At 41.4% G+C, this 24367-nt stretch overlaps 1 protein-coding gene across 1 annotated transcript in view; it reads right to left on the reverse strand.

Moving 5' to 3' along the window:
• RARB (retinoic acid receptor beta) overlaps positions 1-21560 on the reverse strand; it is a 105863-nt gene extending 84303 nt beyond the window's left edge. The window contains exon 1 of the mRNA XM_035128838.2: positions 20753-21560. Within this exon, the coding sequence (XP_034984729.2) occupies positions 20753-20909 (157 nt within the window). The 5' untranslated portion in view covers positions 20910-21560. The remainder of the gene's footprint in view (positions 1-20752) is intronic.
• Positions 21561-24367: the final 2807 nt, after the last annotated feature.

Raw genomic sequence — 24367 nt, forward strand, 5'->3', positions numbered from 1 at the left:
TAGTTATATGATGGGCCAAAAGCCAAAAAGTGTGTGTGTGTGTGTGTGGTCTGACTTCTAATATGGCAACTTACACTGTAGTTGTAAAACCAGCTCTGGAAAATTAAATACTACATTGATTTTTCTTTGGTTAAGCTCATCCAATTTTCTTCTTCATTTTATCAGCAGAAGGGGGGGGGGTGTTAACACCATCCTTGAGACCCATGTAATAGCACAGAGACTTACTTCTGAATAGGATTGTGCTGTAAAACTATTAGCCTTTAAAGTGTCACAAGACTCTGTTGTTTTTGCTGCCACAGATTAAGATGGCGATCCCTCTGGAATTTGTTATATTGTATTATAGCATGCGGAGTTCCTGCAATATGCTTCCAAGTACTGTACTTGTCAAGATTACCAAACATAAACACATCATTAAATACTTAACAACAGGCTCCAACAATTGGGTTAGTTTCAGTTTAACATTTCAAACCCCCCCCCCCCCATTTCTCTCTCATGCTACATCACAATGCTCAGGCATTTATAAACACTCTGCAATGCTGCCGCACTGGGATCACCACACTGGGATCACCAACCCTTTCAGGACCGTAAGCACAACAGGACTCACACAACAGCTATACACACCCTGGCAACCACACTAACACGCTCTCTCCTCACCCTCTTACCAGCAAGTACCGTAGGCTTGAAGAAAGTGTTGTGTGTGAATGAACTTCCTGAAGAATACAGATGAGATGGGGATGGCTAATACTCACTCTGGCCTCAATCTCCAGCACCTGCAACAACCAGGCTTGCAAAAAGCCTTATATTGGAGACAACTGAGCCACCCACTTCCATCCCCAGGTGTGACTTTCTTGGCTGAAAACATCCCCCTGCACCACAACTAGGTTTGAAAGAAGCCTCCTATATTGGCTGGAATAGATTGGCTTCTTTCAAGATGAACTGCAAGGAGAGATGCAATTTCAGGGCAACCTCAGTTTCAGGATGGAGAGTACTCCTAAAGAAGGTTGCATTTGGTCACCTCAGTTTGCAGGATGGGGAAGAAGAAACCTCTAAAACAGTCCAATAATTTCCTCATTTAATTTGGGTGGGAAAGAAGTTTAAACGGGCCCAGACGTCACTAGACAGTACAATTGCAACTTGCTCCGTTTCCTTATGCGCAATTGCGGCATATGACACTTTTAAACAAGAGCTTCTTCCTCAAAATGTGTGCCACCGCGTTTTCCAATCGACATGGCCCCCCTTTAAAATTACGCTAGCGCCGTGCTCTCTGTTTCCTATTTGTTTCTGCAAAGCTTAGGAAGCTGAAAGAGTATGAGTAAGATCCTCTTCCCTAATGCCTTTCATCTAGAAATTGCTACTTTCCAATTGCAGTAGCGTAACATTAACCATTGGAATCATGTATCAGCAGCTACTGGAGTTAATGTGAATATTGACCCTGGCCCTGTGACAGGAGTATATCTTTTTGTAATGCTGGTCCGCATCAGCCTCTCCGAGTCAGAAAATAAAGAGGAGTGCCTTATCAACATGCCGATCTGCTGGAGATGTGTGCCTGCTTCCTGTAATAAATGTGGATGCAAACTCATTGGAACCCTGACATTTGTTTACCTTCCCACATTTAAAGGCTTGTGCATTTTTTAGCAATGCATTTCAGCTGACTTGCTTATTTTAAATATCTTTGTTGACAAAAAAAAAAAGATCCAAGGAGGCCTGCGAGTGGGACTCACACGGTATATACCCCAATTTTGGAATCTGCTTCCAAAGCAGTAACTCCGCTTGCCAAGTTAATATATCTGCCATTTGTAGCCCTTCATCCCCATGGATGCTGCTTCCCAGCATAATTTTCTTCTTCTTTTTCCTGCCATACTTTTAAAAAATTGCATTATGCTTGCATCTGATGTCAAGGACAGATGAAAGCACTTTGCAGATTTGCAGAAGTCAGGGCTACCCACAACCTCGCTGAGTCCTTCCTACCCTGCAAATCCCTCGGCAGAGCTGCCTTCTGCTCCAATTAAGCTGCATGGTGCAGTTTCTTCTGCAGGCCGTACGCTGCACCTAATAGCTGGGATGCTAAGTTGGGAAAGGAACCTGAAGAGGCAACTGGCACAATCATAAAAGCAGCACAGGTTTAGGATTGCACGCTAATTAGAAAGCTACTGACCTGATCAGAATTTTTGGCTTGTTTGCCAGAATGCAATGCTAGAAAAAGTTCCAGTCCACCTGTTTTTGCTACTAATGAGCGTGTGTACAATCGCATATGCCCCAGGGAGTACTGTTGAATGTAGTTAATTGATAGTTGGCATGCTCGCCCTTAAGAAATCTGCTACGTATTTTGGAATGGGGTTCACGTCTCTTCGCTATGGGGTTCGGACGCCACTTGAAATATTGTCGCCCAACTCAGGGCAAGGAGTCCCAAGGTGAAGGCGGTGGATACTGTTGATTTGGATGCGAGGTGCTATTTTGAATGAAGATAGTGGACTAAAATGTGGGTTCGTCCTCCCCCCCCTTTTTTTTTGCGTAATGGGCCTCTGAACCTTTGGCCAATTTGGTGGGACACTTCCAACCTGCACCAATTTGGTGCCTCCCGAGATATTGTCACTAAACTCAGTGCGAGGGTTCCTAAGGTGCAGAAGGGAGTCTTTGGCTGCGTTTGGATGCCAAGCACCATTCAGAATCAAGATGGAATACCTACCTAGGTCTTCCATCTTGATTCTGAATGGGAATCTACTCCCCAAACTAATCCAGGACTAGTTCAGGTGCTCCCATGGTCAGGTCGGAGCCGTGTGTGTGTGTACGTACAGCCTGAAAACTCGTAAATTACACTATCCATTTAAAAACCACATTTTAAAAATTTATTTAATTCTTCAAATTCCTGGGCAGCACCGGGCACTAGCGTCTTGAATAAATAAGGTAGTGTTTGGATGGGTGTGGGTGTGGGTGTGCGCCCACATACACACACACACAATTTTATTTTTTATTTTTAATGCATACCACTCAGAAATGCAAATAACTAAGTGGTATAGAATGTCACAAGTAAAACAAATAAAACTTTAAAAATTGTGGAAATGTTGGGCAATGAATTCAGAGGCCCAGCAAACTATGTTGCTTGTTCCTTAAAGAAAAAAAGAAATAGAGGTGGCTGGCACTATTTTACAGGTGAAACTGCATGTAGGTAAGCGTTGGCTTCCCAGATGGATTCACTGCAGACAACCAGAAAAAATGTTGTAGGGAGAGTTCCTCTGAAAGAATGTAAAACACATTTATGGCAAATGTGTTAGCAATCAAAACTAATAAAAAATTATGGACGCAGCTTGTTTAAAAGAGGAATATAATCTCTTTATATTGCTCTTTAGAGCAGCATGCTATGATTCTTTGGTTTACCACAAATGTGAGATATTCCTTAGAAAAGGGAAAACAAATATGCAAAACATATGAAGAAGAACTCACTAGAGAGTAGGATTTAAATATATAATTGAAACGGGAAAGTTCATTTATCAATAGATAGGGGATACTAATAATAGTAATTGGCATTAGAAACCATTGAAACACACTCCAGAAAATGTCATTTTAATGGTTTTTTATTAAGTGTCTCCTCCATGGGGTATCCGGATTTGTTTTGGCTCCCAGTAAACTGTGCCATGGGTCTGGCATTTTGTGGTTCACCCTTACTTCTTCGCCCACACTGACAGTGGCACACAGAATTTCCACTCCCTAAGAAACGGCCTAAGCATGAGATGACTGAAACTCGTTTGAGGTTTGTTTCTGTTCTGGGATTTATCACACTTTGCATCCTGGTTCAGAGGCAGAGAAAATATGGGAGGTTTAATACCTTTAATACATTTTTCAGTTGTCCAATATCACACAGACAAACAGAAATGTCAGTGTTCTAATCACATGCAGTAGAACTGACCTGCCAAGTGATTATTTCATGTGGTACTAATGCACTTCTCAATTTCTGTGACTGTTTAATTAAAGAAATGTAAAACTCCACAGCAAAGTTTAATCCTGAAATTAATGCACTGACTTAATGATCAGATATATTTCAAGGTTAGTGCCACATTCTTTGAAAATTACAGATCATCCCAATTAATTGGGATGCCAGATGCAGTGATGTGAAACTTTAATTTCCTACATACCTTCCTTTTCACGTCCATTGGAAAGGGTCGTTTAAAAACTCTGCAGATATGTTTAACTGTAATATTTCAATTGTTCTAAAAAACAAGTGGCAGTTTATATCTTTCTCCTTGGATTAAATCACATAATAGTGTACTCACAATGTTGAATTATATTATATGTCACATTTAGAAGTATTCTCCCCCCATAGCTGTTTTGCTTTCTATTACAATTATTATTAGTATTAGTGGGACGCAGGTGGCGCTGTGGGTTAAACCGCAGAGCAGAGCCTAGAGCTTGCCGATCAGAAGGTCGGCGGTTCGAATCCCTGTGACGGGGTGAGCTCCTGTTGCTCAGTCCCAGCTCCTGCCAACCTAGCAGTTCAAAAGCACGTCAAAGTGCAAATTATTAAATAGGTACTGCTACAGCGGGAAGGTAAACGGCGTTTCCGTGTGCTGCTCTGGTTCGCCAGAAGCGGCTTTGTCATGCTGGGCACATGACCTGGAAGCTGTACGCCAGCTCCCTTGGCCAATAATGCGAGATGAGCGCCGCAACCCCAGAGTCGGTCACGACTGGACCTAATGGTCAGGGGTCCCTTTACCTGATTTACTCATTTCTCTAAGGTGTGAAGGGCTTTAACTCAGCAGAATGTTTATTCAGTAACAAATAATTTCCTGTTTACAAAGCAAAGGGCATCACAAAGCAGGTAATAGCCCCACTGTTTGGAGCAAGTTTCTGAGCTGTTCTCTGCAGGATTTATGTTTCGTCAGTACTCAAAACAAAACAAAACAAACCAGAAATCATCAGTGCACTAGGCAATTGCTTAACTAATTGGCCTTGTCTCATCTTAGGGTCAGCCAATTTTTACAGGTGCCCAGGGTGATCTATGCAGCAGGACAAAGTTATTTTTAACAGTTCCTTATCAAAATTTCTGCTGCTCCCTCTACAAATTCTCTGGAGGTTCATATTCAGTTTTTTAAAAAAACAATGTAATGGGGGATTTACACTAAGGCTGTGCGATATCTGGTTTTCAACATCGTGATATACCACCAGCTAAATATTGTGATAAATAACAATCAATAAAAATTCATTAATTACAAAGTTCATCATTAAAAAAAACATTAACCCCACAATTGCCACCGATAACTACAATAAAACAGTGGCCGCAGCAATCAACTGTCTATTAAAAATAAACAGCTTACTCTATCTCAAATACATGCATAAAATTCAGCAAAGAGGCACACAACCAGAGCTCTGCAAGTCAGAGGATGAGCTGGTCTAAAGCTGCCATGCTGCTTACTGGTGAACTGGTCCAGTCTCCTGACATAGAGCCTAAGGCTGGTGGCTGGGACCTCTGTACAACTGCTCCTATCCAGAGGCACATAGAGTTTAGTAAGTGGGATGCCTCAGAGAGGTGAAGTGCCAGTCCAGGCAGTTGGCCCTTTAAGGATCTACTTTCTTCAGGCAAGAGGGCTGGGTGAAGAGGCCCTGTGGAAGCAAGTGGCTCACTATGAACTGTCCGTGGTGCTGCATTCACCATCCCTGCTGTCTTGCTTGCTATGTCTGTCTTGCTGTTCATGTCTCACTGCCCGGCTACTGCTCTCCATGTGTACCGATAAGAGCATGGGCAGATATAGAGTCTTGATGTGCTTGACAAAATTGGGTGATAAATAAAGAATAACCATTCCTTCTAGCTTACTCATGGGGGCTGTTCTCAAAATCAATGGTTAACAAAACCAGACACGCAACTTTAACGGATTAGTCAATTTGATTCATCAATTACAATTGGGAGGGGGTTTCAATTAAACTTAGTGCTTCATTTTATCAGGCAATGACCCTCCACCATCACTGTCAATGGTAACCTGGGTGCCAGTGTTTGCCAATCAGGGTATTGAATACCAATAATTGATTATATTGATTTTTATGTTTTTCATGGTTTTTATGGCTGGAGTGCCAGACTACTAAAATGGGATGTTCATCTGGTTGCCAGTCACCTCTAGTATCAGTACCAAAAGGCAACAGACACAGAGTGCTTCCCAAATGCTTTACAGTCATACGGTACCTTGGGTTACATATGCTTCAGGTTGCGCATTTTCAGGTTGTGCACTGCGCCGAACGAAGAAGTACCAGAATGGGTTACTTCTGGGTTTTGGCGTGCGCACATGTGCAGAAGCGCTAAACTGTGACCCGCACGTGCGCACACGCAGCGCTGCGGGTTGCAAACGTGCCTCCCACACGGATCACGTTCGCAAACCGAGCATCCGCTGTATTTACACTTGTATTGATTTAATAGAATTTTCAAAAGCAATATTTCACCACAATGTGCCAGGAAGGAAGAGGAGGGTGATGAATAACTTTTACTTGTCTCCTCCAGGATTTGGAGTGCAAAAAGCCAGATGACTGTGACAAAGTGCTGATAGTTCAGTTCTGTAGTGGGGATATTCCAGGCATCTGCAGTGGTTGGAACCACAGCAGAGACTTTAGCCAGGGTCTCCAGCTCCTCTTGTCTTGAAGACCCACCTCAACTTATATAATAAATAATAATAATAATAATTTATTATACCCCTCCCATCTGGCCGGGTCTCCCCCGCCACTCTGGGCAGCTTCCAACAAACATCAAAATACATTAAAATATCACACACTAAAAACTTCCTTAAACAGGGCTGCCTTTAGGTATTTTCTAAATGTCAGGTAGTTGTTTACCTTCCTTTGTCTGCCTCCTCTGAAACCTCACCAGAGCCTGTTGGGACCACATCACATGCCTCCAGCCCCTCAGATTATTCTCTGCCTGTTCTGGAATCTGACCCCTAGAGAAAATTCCTTTTATGGGAAACCTTTGAGCTGGTAGAGCAGACAAACTAATGAGTACCATTGTGAGGATGAGTGAAATACTCAGTGAACAAGAACAGAATTATAACTAAGATCCTATTTGATTTTACTCATAGCAAAAAGGTAAAGGTAAAGGTAAAGGACCCCTGGACAGTTAAGTCCAGCCAAAGGTGACCATGGGGTTGTGATGCTCATCTCGCTCTTCAGGCCAAGGGAACTGGCATTTGTCCACAGACAGCTTTCCAGGTCATGTGGACTAAACTGCTTCTGGCGCAACGGGACACCGTGATGGAAACCAGAGTGCACGGAAATGCCGGTTACCTTCCCGCCGGAGCAGTAACTATTCATCTACTTGCACTGGCATGCTTTTGACTGCTAGGTTGGCAGGAGCTGGGACAGAGTAACCGGAGCTCACCCCATTGCGGGGATTCGAACCCCTGACCTTCCAATCAGCAAGCCCAAGAGGCTCAGTGGTTTAGACCACAGCTCCCCCCACGTCCCTCTTAGCAATAAGGATATACTGGATACAGGGCTAAGAACAACCATGTAGATTTCATAGGGTGGCTTAGAAAATTTATAGCCTTACCAAGGACAAAAAGAGTGCATTTGAAAATGAGTCATTCCCACTACCAAGCCTAGATTTCCAAGTTGATTTATTTGGTTGTTTTGTTTCAGTAAGTGGTCATAAACAGATGAAGCTACATTATACTGGGACAGTCCATCTGAAGCTCCCTTGCATTATTGGCCTGTGTGGCTCAGTAATGTCTACACTGGGCAGATGGCAACTGTTCAGGGTTTCAGACAGGTATATTTCCAGCTCTACCTGGAGATGTTGGGAGACTGAACCCAGGATCTTCTGCTTTCTAAGCTGGTTAGAGATAGCAGGGTGTTTTATGGCAGTTTCAATATTTACAAACCAGTTTGTCCAATCACTACATTCTATTGTTTCCTCAGATAAGCAGGACCCCGGTGAACAATTAAAGCTTTCAATAAATAATCTGTAAGCACATTCATCTGATTTACTGTTATTTGATACAGCAGTTAGTTTCAATGGGGCAGTTAATATTGATCATGCAAAGCACTACACACAAACAGGAAACACTTCCAGAACTCCATGGATTATTACTTTTTATCTGCCACTCATCACAGTTACTTGTAATTGTAGTGAGATTTAAAATCAATAATAATTAGTGTTCTTGTGCGTTTAAAAGAAAGGAATAGGGTAAGTTATGTTTTGGTTTGGGCAAAAATCAGACACAACCGAGAAGCTAAACATACGAGGGCAAGGCAAGTTTCTGGAAGAATATTCAAGCAACATGGATAAAAAGTCAAACATGTATCAAAAATTCAAACATGTATCAGACCAAATAAAGAAGAAAACAGCTTTGCCAGGATGTGACTAACTTTGGAGTTAAGTAGGAACCAAGATGACAGCCATGACAATGACACCATCATTTTGAAGGAGGAGGAGGAGGAGGAAGAAGAAGAGGAGGAGGAGGAGGAGAAACAGCAGCAGTATGGGAAGTAGAAGTACAAAGGCAATCCAGTTTGCCAAAGCAATTTTGACCAACGATAAAGAATTTGCAGGCACAATTATTTATCTTCAAATTAGTACACCTTGATCTGTGCAAATGGAACTTCGTTCATTCCCATGTGTTTTAATACAACACTGCCAGCCGAAAGCTTGTTAAAACAACTTTGATTCAGCACTGACCCAAAGTAAACATGCCCAATGGTTTGTTCTGGAAGTGGAAAGCTTGTTTGGTTAGACTCATAGTGATAGTAAGAGGTTGCTAGTGTTGGTCTCCAGTTCTTTGTAGCTAATACTGGCAGCCGTGTACCTTTCTCCGCACTTCTGCCAAATGAAACTGTCACTCCACTAGAGACACGCACTGAAAGCCGTTTTTTCTTGCCAGAAATAACAAGGGATTCACTGTATGGGCAATGTTAATTTTTCTCCTTTGAAAATGAACAGGAATGTTGCCACTGATACAGCAATGAAAAAACCCATCCTCTAACAAGGATACCCATTCCAATTAACATCCAGAACTGCTGTATGTGAGATATTGATCTATAACGAGTACTCTTCATTGCTTCTGTTGCACATAATGTGAATTTAAGAAAACCTATGAAAACAATGGTATTTTTGTTGTTTCACTACTGTAATAATTCTAGATAATTAAAATGTGAAGCGGTAAAGGACATATTTCATTATTAAACTGCAATAAGAGCTCTGTATGAAACAAACCATTCAAAAATATTTCTTTTTCATCAATTATTTGTTATTTATCTGATGCAACAATATGAAAGGCTGATTAAAATGTATGATTCCATATGCAGTTTCTCGTCATTAAAGCCAATGGAAGGATTTTGAGGACCATAATGAAATAATTACATTTGCTTTCAAGTATTCTCCTCTTCAATAATGTACAGCAATGCAGCACTAAATTAAAACATTAGGAACTACATTTCACTTGTATCTATTTCCATTTCAGCTAATTATATCCCCAAGCTTTCCAACAAAGTAGGCCCTAAAAATCTTTTGAAGTTGAAATGGCCCAAAGAAAAATACTTTTATAGTTAAGAGCTTTGATGAAAAAACAAAGGCGATTCAGCCTCAGATGACTAAATATTTCAAGGAAATAAAATATATATTCAGGAAGAAAGTTGGGCAAAATTCAGGGAATTATTTAAATATTCAAACTTAGTTGTTTAAATGTGAATGTTGTGATTCTGGCTCCATCTATATTTGGCACTTCTTCATCCCCCCTGAACAAATTAATGTCTTCCTACCACAGAAGAACCACTAAAAATGGGTTCAGTTCCTAGTTTGGGTTTATGAATACTCTTCAGCTCTTCAGTTTAATTATACTCGAGATGTTAGATTTTTTATTAATTTTTTTCAAAAAAAGATTTTGTAACCACTTCAGCCACCATGAAGCAATTTTGAACCAGTTCAGGCCTTCACAACTTACAAGAACTCCCAGTTTGATAGTAGGCTACCAGCCAACATGACAGGTGCTTGAAAGGCTCCATCTTTATGCACTCCAGACGGACAAGAAAATCAGGAAGTTGGCTGTGTGGTTGGGTAGGCTGCCTTTGGATTGGCAGAGCCCAAGCTGCAGAGCCTTGGGCTAATGTTATAGCATTAGGGAAGAACTGCATCTCAATGAACTACTTTGAATCCCAAAGAAAGTGTTTCTTCAATACATATTGCAGGGTGGGGGAATCACAGCACCTGATCATGCTAATAAAGGTAAAGGGACCCCTGACCAATAGGTCCAGTCGTGACCAACTCTGGGGTTGCGGCGCTCATCTCGCGTTATTGGCCGAGGGAGCCGGCGTACAGCTTCAAGGTCATGTGGCCAGCATGACAAAGCCATTTCTGGTGAACCAGAGCAGCACAAGGAAACACTGTTAACCTTCCCATCGGAGCAGTACCTATTTATCTACTTGCACTTTGAGGTGCTTTCGAACTGCTAGGTTGGCAGGAGCTGGGACCGAGCAACGGGAGCTCACCCCGTTGCGGGGATTCGAACTGCTGACCTTCTGATCAGCAAACCCTAGGCTCAGTGGTTTAACCCACAGCGCCACCCGCATCCCTGAGCATGCTAATTTGTTGTTTAGTCATTTAGTCGTGTCTGACTCTTCGTGACCCCATGGACCAGAACACGCCAGGCACTCCTGTCTTCCACTGCCTCCCGCAGTTTGGTCAGACTCATGTTTGTAGCTTCGAGAATACTGTCCAACCATCTCATCCTCTGTTGTCCCCTTCTCCTTGTGCCCTCAATCTTTCCCAGCATCAGGGTCTTTTTTCCAGGGAGTCTTCGCTTCTCATGAGGTGGCCAAAATATTGGAGCCTCAGCTTCAGGATCTGACCTTCCAGAAAGCACTCAGGGCTGATTTCTTTCAGAATGGATAGGTTTGATCTTCTTGCAGTCCATGGGACTCTCAAGAGTCTCCTCCAGCACCATAATTCAAAAGCATCAATTCTTCAGCGATCAGCCTTCTTCATGGTCCAGCTCTCACTTCCATACATCACTACTGGGGAAACCATAGCTTTAACTATACGGACCTTTGTCGGCAAGGTGATGTCTCTGCTTTTTAAGATGCTGTCTAGGTTTGTCATTGCTTTTCTCCCAAGAAGCAGGCGTCTTAATTTCGTAACTGCTGTCACCATCTGCAGTGATCATGGAACCCAAGAAAGTAAAATCTCTCACTGCCTCCATGTCTTCCCCTTCTATTTGCCAGGAGGTGATGGGACCAGTGGCCATGATCTTGGTTTTTTTGATGTTGAGCTTCAGACCATATTTTGCGCTCTCCTCTTTCACCCTCATTAAAAGGTTCTTTAATTCCTCCTCACTTTCTGCCATCAAGGTTGTGTCATCAGCATATCTGAGGTTGTTGATATTTCTTCCGGCAATCTTAATTTCTGGCTTTGGGATTCGTCCAGTCCAGCCTTTTGCATGCATGACGAATTCTGCATATAAGTTAAATAAGCAGGGGGGAGACAATATACAGCCTTGTCGTACTCCTTTCCCAATTTTGAACCAATCAGTTATTCCATATCCAGTTCTAACTGTAGAGCATGCTAATACCTCTGTTTGAAACCCTTGTGTGCACTATACATTTAAAGCAGCAGCATGCTACTTTAAAAACAGCCATGACTTCCCTCAAAGAATCTGGGGAACTGTAGCAGGGTTGTTTTTTTTAAAAGTGCTGAGAGCTGCTGGAACACACCCGCTCCCCTCACAGAGCTACAATTCCCAAAGTTCTCTTGAAAGGAGAGTGTTTAGCTACGTACTCTGAAAACTGCAGCTCCAGTTCTAGAATTCAAACCGCCAACCTTCTCATCGGGGCAAGCCCAAGAGACTCAGTGGTTTAGACCACAGCTCCACCCGCATCCAATAAATGCGTGAGTATGGTGCCCCCCAGACATGCTGTGTTTGGCTTATCTGCTCAGGCATGTCCACCCTGGAGATTGTGGCATTCTTGTTGCAGGATTGGAAGGGAGGGATGAGGAGAATGTCTCCCCTCTCCCCCATTTATAAAAACTTGCACTTTTTTTCTGCACGGAGAATGGTTTCAGAGGGGATGGGAAAGGCATGCACATGTTCTGCCCTGTTCCTGTCCCCCTCCACTAGTTTGAACAAAAAAAAGCAGAAAGGTGCAGGAAATTGGTCAGGTAATCTAGAAGGATTGTTAAAAACCTGCTAGCAATCAAACCAGCAAAATCCATGCACTAAACCTCCCAGCTAGAAGCACGTTGTGTTAAAACACTGACGGGATAGCTCAGTACATGAGACTCTTAATATCAGGGTTAAGGGGTTTGAGCCCCACAATGGGCAAAATATTCCTGCATTGCAGGGGGGTTGGACTAGATGACCCTCAGGGTTCCCTTCCAACTCTACAATTCTATTATTCCGTGTTGTGATGCACAGCACATATGGCCCAAGCAGCCCATTTAAAAAAAACGGTACGATGCCCAGTGAGGAAGCCCCATCCCAAGTAATTATATGTAGAAAGGAGCAGCACATTTGGAGTATTTTGTAAAGCTTTTTTAAAAAATACATATTCTCATCTACTCTATATTAATTGCACCAGTAATACTACTGCTCTGTATCACAAAGCTCAATGAGTCATGCTCCATTCACAGATATGCTTTGCAAGAATGGGAAAAAGCTTACTCATTTAACACCCTGAGTCTGTGTATGCAACAGTGTGGTGTGGAAATGAATCACCTGTAACTAATGTAGTGTTGAGTATGCCTAGCAAATTAACAAGTCAAAGCCAAGCGATAAGGATTCATTCATCAGATTATACCAGCCAGTTGAAATTCCATTCAAACAGATCCAAACGTTATTCTTCATCTTAAGGCAACAGTTATGTTTTGGAAATGGATCAAAACAAAAAGATAACTCTGTTACTGCCAGAATTTGTCTGCCACACCAGTTTTTATTAATAGGAATAGCTAATGTGGAGTCCACATCATCTGGAGTATACTATATAGCTCTGCTGCCAGTCAGAACTGGGATAATGAACAATTGGTCTAATCTGGGATAAAGGAGGCTATGCAAATACTTCCAACCCTCAAATTAAACTTTTATATGCCCAAATACCAGTGGTTAAAGCAGCAGCCATCTCAGGTGTCGCCAATGTGTGTGTGTGTGTACAGCACACTTTCCATTACCAATTAAATTCTGGAAGCAGAATTAAAGTCCTTTTTAATTCAAAAATAATTATCAACACAAGCTGAAATTATTGCGAATGATTGAAGACGTGAATGATTGAAGATGCTTAGTTTGAGCAACAAATAGACCACTGCTGCGGTTTCCTTCTTGGCCATCAAAAGTTTGTTGCATGAAATGGGCTGAAACGTTTCGTTCCTCACACTAACGAAGTTTACGGGAGTAAAACTGAGCCGGCATTCCATCACAAATCAAGACAGCTTTAAAGAGGTGCATCTGTTAAAATACTTGAAAACTGGCTAAATTGACAGCTTGGGTAAAAACAACGGAAATAAGACCAAAACAAATGAGACACGCTATTGAAATGGCGATGAAAGCAAATACTAATCTCACCTCCCTGAGAGTGTATTTGAAACCAAAGGAAGTTGACTTTGTGAAACAGAATGCTAAGTGAAGCTATGTTGAGTCCACTACACTTCCCAGAGCTTGAGCTGCCCTAAACTGAAAGTATAGCTTAAAATGTTTGTCTACAGGCAAACAGGGTTCCCTTAGTTCTGTCTGCTTACATCACCCCATGCATCGCAAATAACTATTTTTCTGTGTAACAAAAAACCATGCTACCCCACCCCCCTGCCCCGCAAATAAGCAGTTTTGATCCAGTAACTCAGCATTATTTAGCTGAAGAGACTAAACTCCCATCTGCTACAAACAGCACACTTTCTTTACATTTCCCTGCACTATTATACTTCCAGAATTTCTGGGGAAATGACACGTCTCAGATGTAATCCTGGGCTTATTTACACAAGCTCAAGTACCACTAAAGTCAAAGCAGCTTACGGATCCATAAAGACAGCTATTTCTGTTGCATAAAACGGTCAGCATACCAGGACTCCAAACAAGTCATAGAAACCTTTGAATTCCACCTCTTTGCAAGTCTTCAGTCTTAGGTGGATCACAACTTTTTGTTTAAAATCAGTATTGTGAGCCTTCACAATTGCACAACTGCAGTCTTCTCTGCACACTTGAGATTTAGGGAGATTTAGTTCTAAGTAAACGTACAAAGGTCTGGGTTGTTAAATCCTTGTTTTCAAAGACAATTATGCTCTGAAAACTATTATGATGTGTGGGATTGAAGGAAAGGGGTGTATTCACTGGTTGTAAAAAGGCTCCTGTCTAAAAATAACATCCATATTCATGAATAAATATTTTGTTCTAGATACTTAAAAGTGGGCACTCAGCTGCCACTTAAAGCTATGTATGTTGGAGTTGGAGTCCTTTGATTTTACTCTACAGCCCTTTAATTGTTAATAATGGATAGGAAACAAGACAGATGTATTTCATTGACGGGGAAATCTGAAGGGAAATTCCACAATGATGCAGACTGACTTATTGATAAAGCCCAAGCACTGAACATCAAAATTCACAAAGAACAATAAAACGAAGGCAAAAGGAAGTATCTGCAGACCTATTTACATGTTACTCATGCGTAGAGCAGGCAGAACTTTTAGCCTTGTCCCCAATGTTGTGTTTTCTTTCCACAACAGTGACTTCAAGGGAAGGAAGAGTACCACTCTATTTCTGCCTTGATCAGACCACACCTGGAATAGGGTGTCGAATTCTGGTCACCACAATTTAAGAAGGATGTTGACAAACTGAGACATGTGCAGAGTAACCAAGATGATCAAAGGTCTGTAAACCAAGCCTTATAAGGAACGGATAAAGGAGATGGTTCTGTTTAGCCTGGAAAAGAGGAGACAGAGCAGGTATGATAGCCATCTTCAAATATCTCAAGGGCTGTCACATGGCATAGGGAACAAGCTTGTTTTCTCCTGCTCTGGAGGGTATTGACTTGAAGCAATGGCTTCAAGTTACAAGAAAGGAGAGTCCGACTAAACATGAGGACTAAATTTCCGATTGTAAGAGCCATTTAACAGTGGAACAGAGGTTGTGGACTCTCCTTCATGGGAAGTTTTTAAGCAGAGGCTGGATGGCCATGTGTCATGGATGCTTTAGCTGAGATTTCTGCATTGCAGAGGGTTGGACTGGATGACCCTCGGGGTCCCTTCCAACTCTACAATTCTATATGCAAGCAGGACACCCACACAGCCAGGCTCCCTGATCATATGGAGTTCAGCTGTGTGGGCTCGGCTTTCCTTACAGACAACAATAAGTCCACTTTGAAAACAGCTTTCTTTTCAGCTCGAACACATCTTTTATGTAGCCTTTAGGATGCACTGGGAAAACGAGGTTGCAAAGGCACAAAAGCAGCATGTGAAAGCTTTAATTTTATTCTAATTGACTAGGTATTCAACTTCTCTTGGCAGTATCCTTTTAGCTTTGTTTTTAGATAGTATTTAAATGGACTCCTGTTGGAAATGTTGGTTGACCTGATTGGCATCCTATGCCCTTTTAAAATGTGGCTCTTTGGGGTGTGTTTGTGTTATTCTTATTTTGATTTTATATACTGTGATCTTTTCTGTGAACCGCCATGAGACCTCCGGGTATAGGGTGGTATATAAATTCAATAAATAAATAAATAATGTTTTGCCTAGCAGCTTTTCTCAATCTATGTGTGGGTCTGTATCTTGCAGCCTGCTTTAAAGCAGTTTCCATGCTGGAAAACAAATATAGAACAAGTTTGCTATAGACACACCCAGTACGACACCATCCCTACATAAGCTCCTCTTTGCTGGATTTTTTGCCATTTAACACTTGCAATTCTATACTGTATCCTGTTCACTGACTATGCTTGTCGAAGTCTCCCCAACCCCACATTGCCATTGATTTTGGAGCCCAGCTTGTTGGGGGGAAAGGACATATTGCCTAGCTAGGAATTCAGAGCTAGGCATCAAAACATTTTGCCATGGGTTCAAACGCACTGTTGTTAACGCCAACTCAATTTGCCAGCTGTATAAAACAGCAAGATGGGAAACGTAAGTGACACAGCAGTTGGATTCTAATGCTGGTGCGCTTTGTGATTAGAGTAAGCAGATAGCCCTAAAGGCAATCAAAGTCGTATGTAGAGCAGCCGCTTGGGGAACACACACTTGGGGTGGTGTATGTAAAGAGTACATTACTTTACATACACCACCCATGACGCTATGTGTCAGATAAAAAGATGCTAAAATTCAGGAGTGCCTTGTACAAAACTAGAGGGTGCTTTGCTTTGGTCACAGTTTTAAAACGAACAATGAATTGGGCCTGCCATATCAAACAAGAGATCTGCTTGGACTTTGCTGCGTATGAACAGGTGTCCTATTCCAAACTTCATAAAGGAGATAAATTTCAAGGTATTTGGCAGGCGTTTTAAGTTGGTTGCACACAGCCAAGCTAACGTAAGGGTTTAAGAATTAAGCTCAGTGCAGGGTTAAGAAAAGAATGTGGCCCCCCACCCCCCACCCCCTTAGTGTATTATTAGCTGAGTTGCATGATTTGGTATGTTAATATGTCCTATGGGCATATGATTCCGTAACATGTCCACTTTGCAAATGGGCACAGAAGGAGATGCGGGGAAGGGTAAGATTTTGTGTGTGTTGGGAGAGTGGAGCAGTTTGTGATGAAAATGTTGTTTGTTACACTATAGGAAAAAGCTGGCATAAACTGTTAGTTTTTAAAAAATGTAAAGAATGCTAACTTCTGCACTAATGTTTCACATGCATGTGCACGTGTTTGCGTTTGTGTGTGTGTGTGTGTTTTAAACAGAAAAAAGTTTGATAGTCTGGAGGAAAACAAACAAGTTATACTGTGACAGAGAGAGAAATTCAAGACACTCAGATTTCATTGCTTTTCAAAAGTGCATTAAATTAGTTTGGGTCCAATTAAACTACCAGGGATCAAGTGTCTTTTAAGAAAATTTGCAGCAAATAAAAGCTTCCTATTAATCTCTGCATTAGGAGCTTGCATTGAAACTTTAAATAAAGGAAAGGTGCATAAAAATAAACCTTGCCTTCTGCAGCTGAAATGCCGAACTTGCCAACAGCACCTGCTGCAATTCAATACTTAGGAATGTAGATTTCCAGGCATGCACTTCAATGTGTTTGTTTTTACATTCTGACTGGAGATATGAAAGATAATAAAGCACTGAGTTGTATGTTAGGACAGATGTTTCTGGGCTTTTTTATATATATAAAAAAACCGGGATAGCATAAGAATTCACAAAGTCCTAAACATTACAAGCCGCCAGAAGTTTAGCAATGAATTTTTATGGATTGCAGGTTTTGTTCACAGCAGGTTTTATACAGAATTGCAGTCTATCATCTTCATTTAACATAAAATCTTACTGGGAAGCTTTGTTATTCTAAATTAAGCACTATTAAGGTCCCATTCATTCCAACGGAGCAATGCAGGCCGTAACACTAAACACACTTGCAAAATGGGGCTTACTGGGTAATAACACAGTGGGACCTACTTCTGAATAGACATGCCTAGGATGTGCCTCACTTTCTCACTGAAATCAAAAGTATTTAAAAAGCTCAACACTGGGTGACATCCAACTAAGTCATACTAGGAAGAGAACCACTGACAATGGTCAATTAACTTTTTGTGGTTCTACTCGGAGTAAAACTAATATTGGCTATCATCCACTGATTGGTTCAGGCGCTTTATTTTTTAAATGTTTAATATCTGCAGAAAAGCTTTTTTTTATTATCGGATGACATCTTTCTTTACAAGACCGTCAAAAGTCAGAAATAATATGTCCATTAGTTGCATACATACTGCTTTATTTCTGATCAGGCAACATGAAATAAAACCATCTCATCATCTTAATAATCAAGTATCTGAAATTTCTCCAAAGTTCCAAGTTAACCCCTTCATCACACTTGGCTGCCAGTGAAACAGAAATCCATATTTTACCTTAAGATAAAATAGAGTATTTATGTAATCTTAGCTTTAGACTTAATTCTCTAATTCAAGTCGATCCCTTTGATTATGGTGCACTGACCCCGATTTCTTAACCGTTAGAGGGAAGAGCTTATTGGTAATACTTTAAACTGCAATCAATCACAGTTCTGCTCAGTTTCTTTCAGAACATTCTTTTCTTTAAACAAAGACTTTCACATAGTTTTAAGTCACACACTATTTTTTTTGGGGGGGGGGAGAATTAGATGATTACAAAATTTCTATCCCAAAACCTTAAACACATAAGACTTAAGAGGATGTAGTTAAGGACATTACATATTCTGGACGAAGCATTTTATTGACTGAATTGCTTCTGGAGAGAAATGTTGATGCTATTCTGCTGCTCTTTTCTGAGATTAATGCAGCTGTTATGCTCTACCTGGCACCCTAGAATTTCATCTCCATTGAAGATGCATGCCAACCGAGCTGTAAATCAACTATTGCCATTTATACAGCCAAGCCCAAATCAGCTTGACTCACTCGTATCATATGAACTGACTGTTCATACTAACAACAGAGGACTTAGCACAAGAAGGAAATGCTTGTTGTCGGGAGTTACACGTTCTTTTCCACTGCAGCTGCAGAACACACTTTGTTGACTTCGCACTTTTACAATTCCAAGTAATACATTTAACCACTAAACTTGAAAGACAAAAAAACCCACAAAAAACAAAACTTGAAAGACGAGATATTTAAAACTCTGCTTACAAGTTAAGAGTTCCAAAGTACTTTATGCATGACATACAACCACCTGCATTCCCGGCTTGCTTTGATAAATGCAAATCTTAAAGTTTTAAAGTTTAACAACATTGCAGTTTAAGCTGCGGTCCTTACAAAATTGGGAATTCCTGAAAGCACTTTGCTATACCTCCCGCCCCCCTTTTTCTGGTTAATAGTTCCTTTGATTGGTTTCCCTTCTCCTTCTAATCCAGCCTCTTTCCTTATCTCCAGCTCTAGGCAAATGACACATTTAACACTTGCTGCCTGCTGATAATGCCCCCCCCCCCTTTAAACTTGCTCAGGAGAGAAGGCAGCATATATACATACAGTATTTTAAAAGCTGGCTCTAATTAATGGCATTGTGAAAGACTTGCAATGTTTTGACTTCAAACAGATCGCCATCAGTAAATTCTCCAAACTATTTTTCTAGAAGTTTGATATTGTAAAAAAAAAAATACTCAATGTATGCTCTTATAGAAAACTTGCTAAGAAAACAAAACTTTCCAGAACATATTTACAAACTTAAGTAAAGTTCTTTCTCAGTTAGCTATACAGCATTAACACAGTCTTTGAACCTGCAAACGTGGAAACGCCTAGAAAATATTTGGGGTACATTTTCTGATTTGCTTGTTTGGGGTTTGTTTTTGACTTTGCCTCTACTTTCCTAAAGAGGCAAAAATGTTAAAATTCTCCAGGGACTAGCTTCTAAGTTTTGTTTGCCTGTCCAAGGCTAACGGAGACCGAATTGTGATGAAAATATGTTGATTGTAGCATTAGCTCTCATGCTCGCACCACACATCTGAACAAAATTCCCATTTCTTTTTCTTCCCTTGTGGATTAAGCACTCTGAATAATAATAAAAAAACAAAAACCTCCACCTATTTCAAAGCAATTGGGATACCTAGGAATCACAATGATATCAAACATACTTCTATAGTCAGTGCCTCATTGAGGTGTCAAAGAGTACGTTAAAAAAAATGATAGATAGCCATCATTTATCTAAATCAGTGTCAGAGCAATGAAGCATCCTTCAAGGGTGTTTTTTTCTTTTTCTAATGCAGAGAAAGTGGTGCTGGGACTTTGCTATTTCTTGCTGCTTCTCAGACTTGAAACATAAGATTGAGGATTGCCGCTGTTTGCCACCAATGTTCTCCAGCACTATGTCAAGATCTGATAACAAAACAGCAATTTTTTTTTAAAAAAATAAAAAACCCTGCACCGGCGAAGCAGCAGCTCCCTTTTCCTGAAAGTCCCAGGCTCTGAACAGATTCGGAAAGCCCTGAGATAATTGATGGGGAAACACAAGGGGTGTTCACAGTTAGTTTTCTAGCAAAAACAAGGACTTCTTAGAGCAACAAAGTAAAAAGGAGAAAGGTGGCAGCAAGGTCAATGCAAAGAAATATTGCCTCTTCTCCCCACCCCACCCACGCCCAGAAAAAAAAAAGGAAAACATTTATGGGAGTTTACAACTCCGAATTCTGCCCACCCTATTGAGGCTAAAGTCACAGGGCAGCACACTGCCAAATTAACTGGTTGCTTAGGTGTTAAAAGGCACCTGGAGAAAAAGATATAGACTAAATTCAAAACAGGGTATTAGAAGAGCAAAGAGCCTGTTCAGATCAGGAAAATTTACACACCAGCTACACTGAATGATAAATTAATAGTAGTAGTAATAATAATAATAATCCGTTTCCCCATGAACAATAAGGCTATTCACAAGATGCAAAGTACACACTAGAGAAGCAATACTGCAAGTGGGAAAAGTGAAGCACCCCTAGGTTGGTGTTCTTTCAAAATGTTTGCGGAGTATTTGTATGCACAACCACATATCTGAATAGCTGTAGTTTGGAAAGCATGCCTCTTTCACCTGGTTGTGTATGTAGCTAGTGGCTATTATTATTATTATTATTATTATTATTATTATTATTATTATTATTATTATTATTATTATTCATGCAAATAAATAAAACAGAGGGGGGAAAGTGGAGCAAAATAACCGCGGGACCTACATTGCGCACTGTGCCGGTGGCGCCATTCTGTTTGTGCCAATCCACTGAAGCATGCTTTGAGAGCCTTCTCCTGGAGCATGCAGGAAGACGGACTTGCAGTGTAGAAATCCAGCATTTGACCAGGGCTTACTGCTAGGACATCCATGCAGTCAAACATGATTCCCCCTCCACAGTAGGTCTGGAAAAGTGCCTTCCGCTAGGTGTGGAGGAAAATGGCATAGGAAAGTCCCTCCAACTCCATCAAACTCTGCCCCCTTTTTGGCACGTAGGCTGTTGGTCTTTTTCCCAGACCAGAATCATGAATTATGACAGACAACACAGCTAAAAGCCTGTAATTGATCCAAATGATCATTTACCATTTTCCAGCCTGTTCAGCCAATCCGGCAGAATAGGAGGGGGGGAGCAGGGAGCTTTCCAAGTTTCAGTTCTCCTCCATCTCTTCCTCAAAACCTCAAAGGAGCCTTCTTGCCTCTTAGGCTTCCACTGAATAGGTGTTTTTAAAAATATCCTGTGCAGCGTCCAAGTTTTGCAGAGAAAACAGGCTTCGATAAGAGCTCTGGATCCCCCTTTGCCGGCGAATAGATCCTTCTGCCTGCGAACAGCTCACTTCCTACTACTTGTGTCACACAGAATGAAAGATTGAATTGCTTAATATATGCGAGTGAACTTTCCATGAACCCTTCCCAGGCTGCTAACCTTCAAATGACCCAACCAGTCTGACATCACCAACTCCCAGGATTCTCACACAGCTTAAAAACTCCCAGCAGCCTTGCAAAATAATGCAGGCAGGCACAGAAGCAGGCAGCCAGTAGCTGCCGTTCCTATAATAACGTCCCTTTAGAAAGGAAGGCAAACACTTTTGAAAAAAGATATAAAATAGAAATAAGAGTTGCCTCAGGATTCTAAGTAGCAATGCTGCACACACACACAGAGAGGGAGACATGCCTTAAAGTTTACAAAATCTCTCTCTTTATCCTCCCTCTGCTGTTTAATTCTTCTCCAAAGCTGCTTTTCTACAAAGATTTCCTTCCTTTGAGTCAAGCAAACATACACGCTCGATTCTACGCATAAACATGTCCCAATTCTCTCCTGGCATCCTCCAGGAAAGACAACGGTGATCTATTGCATTCACTCTATTATATATAAAAACAGACTTAATGGGGGACAGTCTTATACATACGGCTCACAATGATTTGCCAGACCAGCGTTAGAGCTCTACACACACACACACACACACAGAGAGAGAGAGAGAGAGAGAGAGAGAGAGAGAGAACAGTGGAATTCCCTGGATAGGGCAATACGTCTATGCTTCCAGTTCCCCTGTATATACACTGCCATGGTTAGATTGTGCTCAGAAGCTACAGCACACAGCAAAGTCCACACTAGCACAATTTGTGCATGCAATGTTGTTGATAAGTGCATGCTTCCCCCCCCCTTCATAAAAGTTATTGTATCTCAACATATGGGGGTGGGTGGGAATCATGCGTGAAACAGCCCTCAAATCCTTCAGCGGTTCAGTTGCCAGTATTTTTTATTTTTTTTAAGTCCAGTGCACAGCAAAATCGCTCTGTCCCTGCTTTCAAAACGACCCCCCCGCAACTGTGATAATGCAAAGCTATTGGTGGCGATGAAAGCACAGAAGCCAAATCCTGCTTTTTATCTGCCCACACAGAGCTGTTGATCTATGACAGGGATGGAGAACCTGCGGTCATCCAGAGGTTGATGGATTATTCAAGTTCCTTGTTGGGCGAACGATTCTTGGAATTGCGGGGGCGGGTTTGACTAGATGACCCTTGTGGTCCCTTCCAACTCTGCAGTTCTAGGATTCTAGGAACCATTGGCTGTGCTGGCTGAGGTCGATGGGAGCTGAGAGTCCAACAACATTAGGAAGGACCACGGGATCTACACACTTGGTCTACAGCAACCTGCATCAGGTTGCCAGGATTTCACACAGGGGTCTCTGCAGCCCTACCTGGAAATGTCAGGAATTGAACCTGGAACCTTTTGTATACAAAGCATATACTCTGGCTCTGAGCTACTGGCTTTTCCTGCAATTGCTTAGCCAGATTCTTCTATAAGGTTAACAAACAGAGCATAAATAGCAAATACTGTTGGCACCCATCACCTGTTTTCTCAGCAGTATGCTGCTTTTACATATGGAGGCTCCATTTAATTGATTGGCCAGGAACCCATTCATTCATTCTACTCTTTAAACAAAAAACAAAAAAACCCGCCTACGCTTAAGGATACCAATCTTTCTGAGACCACTTGCAAGTAGAATAATAAGACTTCTTTAGATTGTTTTATGCCTTTTCAGATTACATCTGGCTGTGTGTGTGTGTTGTGTTTGTGTGTGTGTTGAATACGGTTTGTTTTCAATTTAGATATATCAATTTCAAAAGAACTTTTTTTATATGTGTTCTTTGAATCTTCTCATATTCAAGTTTTGTTAACCCAGTCAGCAAGCAGTGTCACTGAGCTTTTAATGAATAGCAGGCCTCTTGGGCGGTGGGAGATGGGACCATGTGTTATTGTGAGAATATTCAACTCTTTGAGCTGAAATAGCCACTGTGCAGGAAAAGTTTTGCTTTCATCTTAACAGAAAGGAAAGCAGCAATTGATATGAACTAATATTCAAAGGCCTGTATGACAACTCACAAAAAATAAAACTAATATTCAAAGGCCAGTATGACAACCCACGAAAATTCTAAAGAACTAAACTCATATTAACATTACTGTCCTTATGTAACTCAGCCGGCGTATAAGATGACTCAGCGTATAAGGCGACCCCCAACTTTTCCAGTTAAAATATACAGTTTGGGATATACTCGCCATATAAGAAATACGACCCAGTATATAAGACGACCTCTGACTTTTGAGAAGATTTTCCTGGGTTAAAAAGTAGTCTTATACACAGGAATATACAGTATTCATTGGCGCTGAGAGGATTCATGGTGACAGATTTTCTTAGTGACAGATCCTCAACCAAGATCCTGGGGCACTGTTGATATGGGGATTGTATAAAACTGGATTAGCTGGCAACTGAAAGAATTTTGGGAGGGGATTATGGGAGTTGTAGTCTAGCAGCATTTTGAAGACCTCAGGTTTCTGAATCCTGCTGCAGACATTGCTGAGCAAGCTGACCAATGGTATAACATATGGACCAATGGTATAACGATACAAGGGAGCGGGTGGCACTGAGCCTCTTAGGCTTGAGCTTGCCAATCAGAAGGTCAGCGGTTCGAATCTGTGCAACGAGGTGAGCTCCCATTGCTCTGTCCCAGTTTATGAAAACCTAGCAGTTCAAAAGCAAGTAGATAAATACCTGTAGGTATTGCTGCGGCGGGAAGGTAAACTATGTTTCCGTGTGCTCTGGCACTCATCATGGTGTTCCATTGCACCAGAAGTGGTTTAGTCATGCTGGCCACATGACCCGGAAAGCTGTTTGTGGACAAACTCCGGATCCCTTGGCCTGAAAGCGAGATGAGCGCCGCAACCCCATAGTTGCCTTTGACTGGACTTAACTGTCCAGGGGTCCCTTACCATTTTACCATATAATTTATAGTCATAGAAAGGGTATGCTAGACTAGATAAATCTTTGCTTCTTATATTTTG

The sequence above is a fragment of the Zootoca vivipara genome, chromosome 12 (genome assembly GCF_963506605.1).
Source record: "Zootoca vivipara chromosome 12, rZooViv1.1, whole genome shotgun sequence".
In the NCBI taxonomy this organism is placed as follows: domain Eukaryota; kingdom Metazoa; phylum Chordata; class Lepidosauria; order Squamata; family Lacertidae; genus Zootoca; species Zootoca vivipara.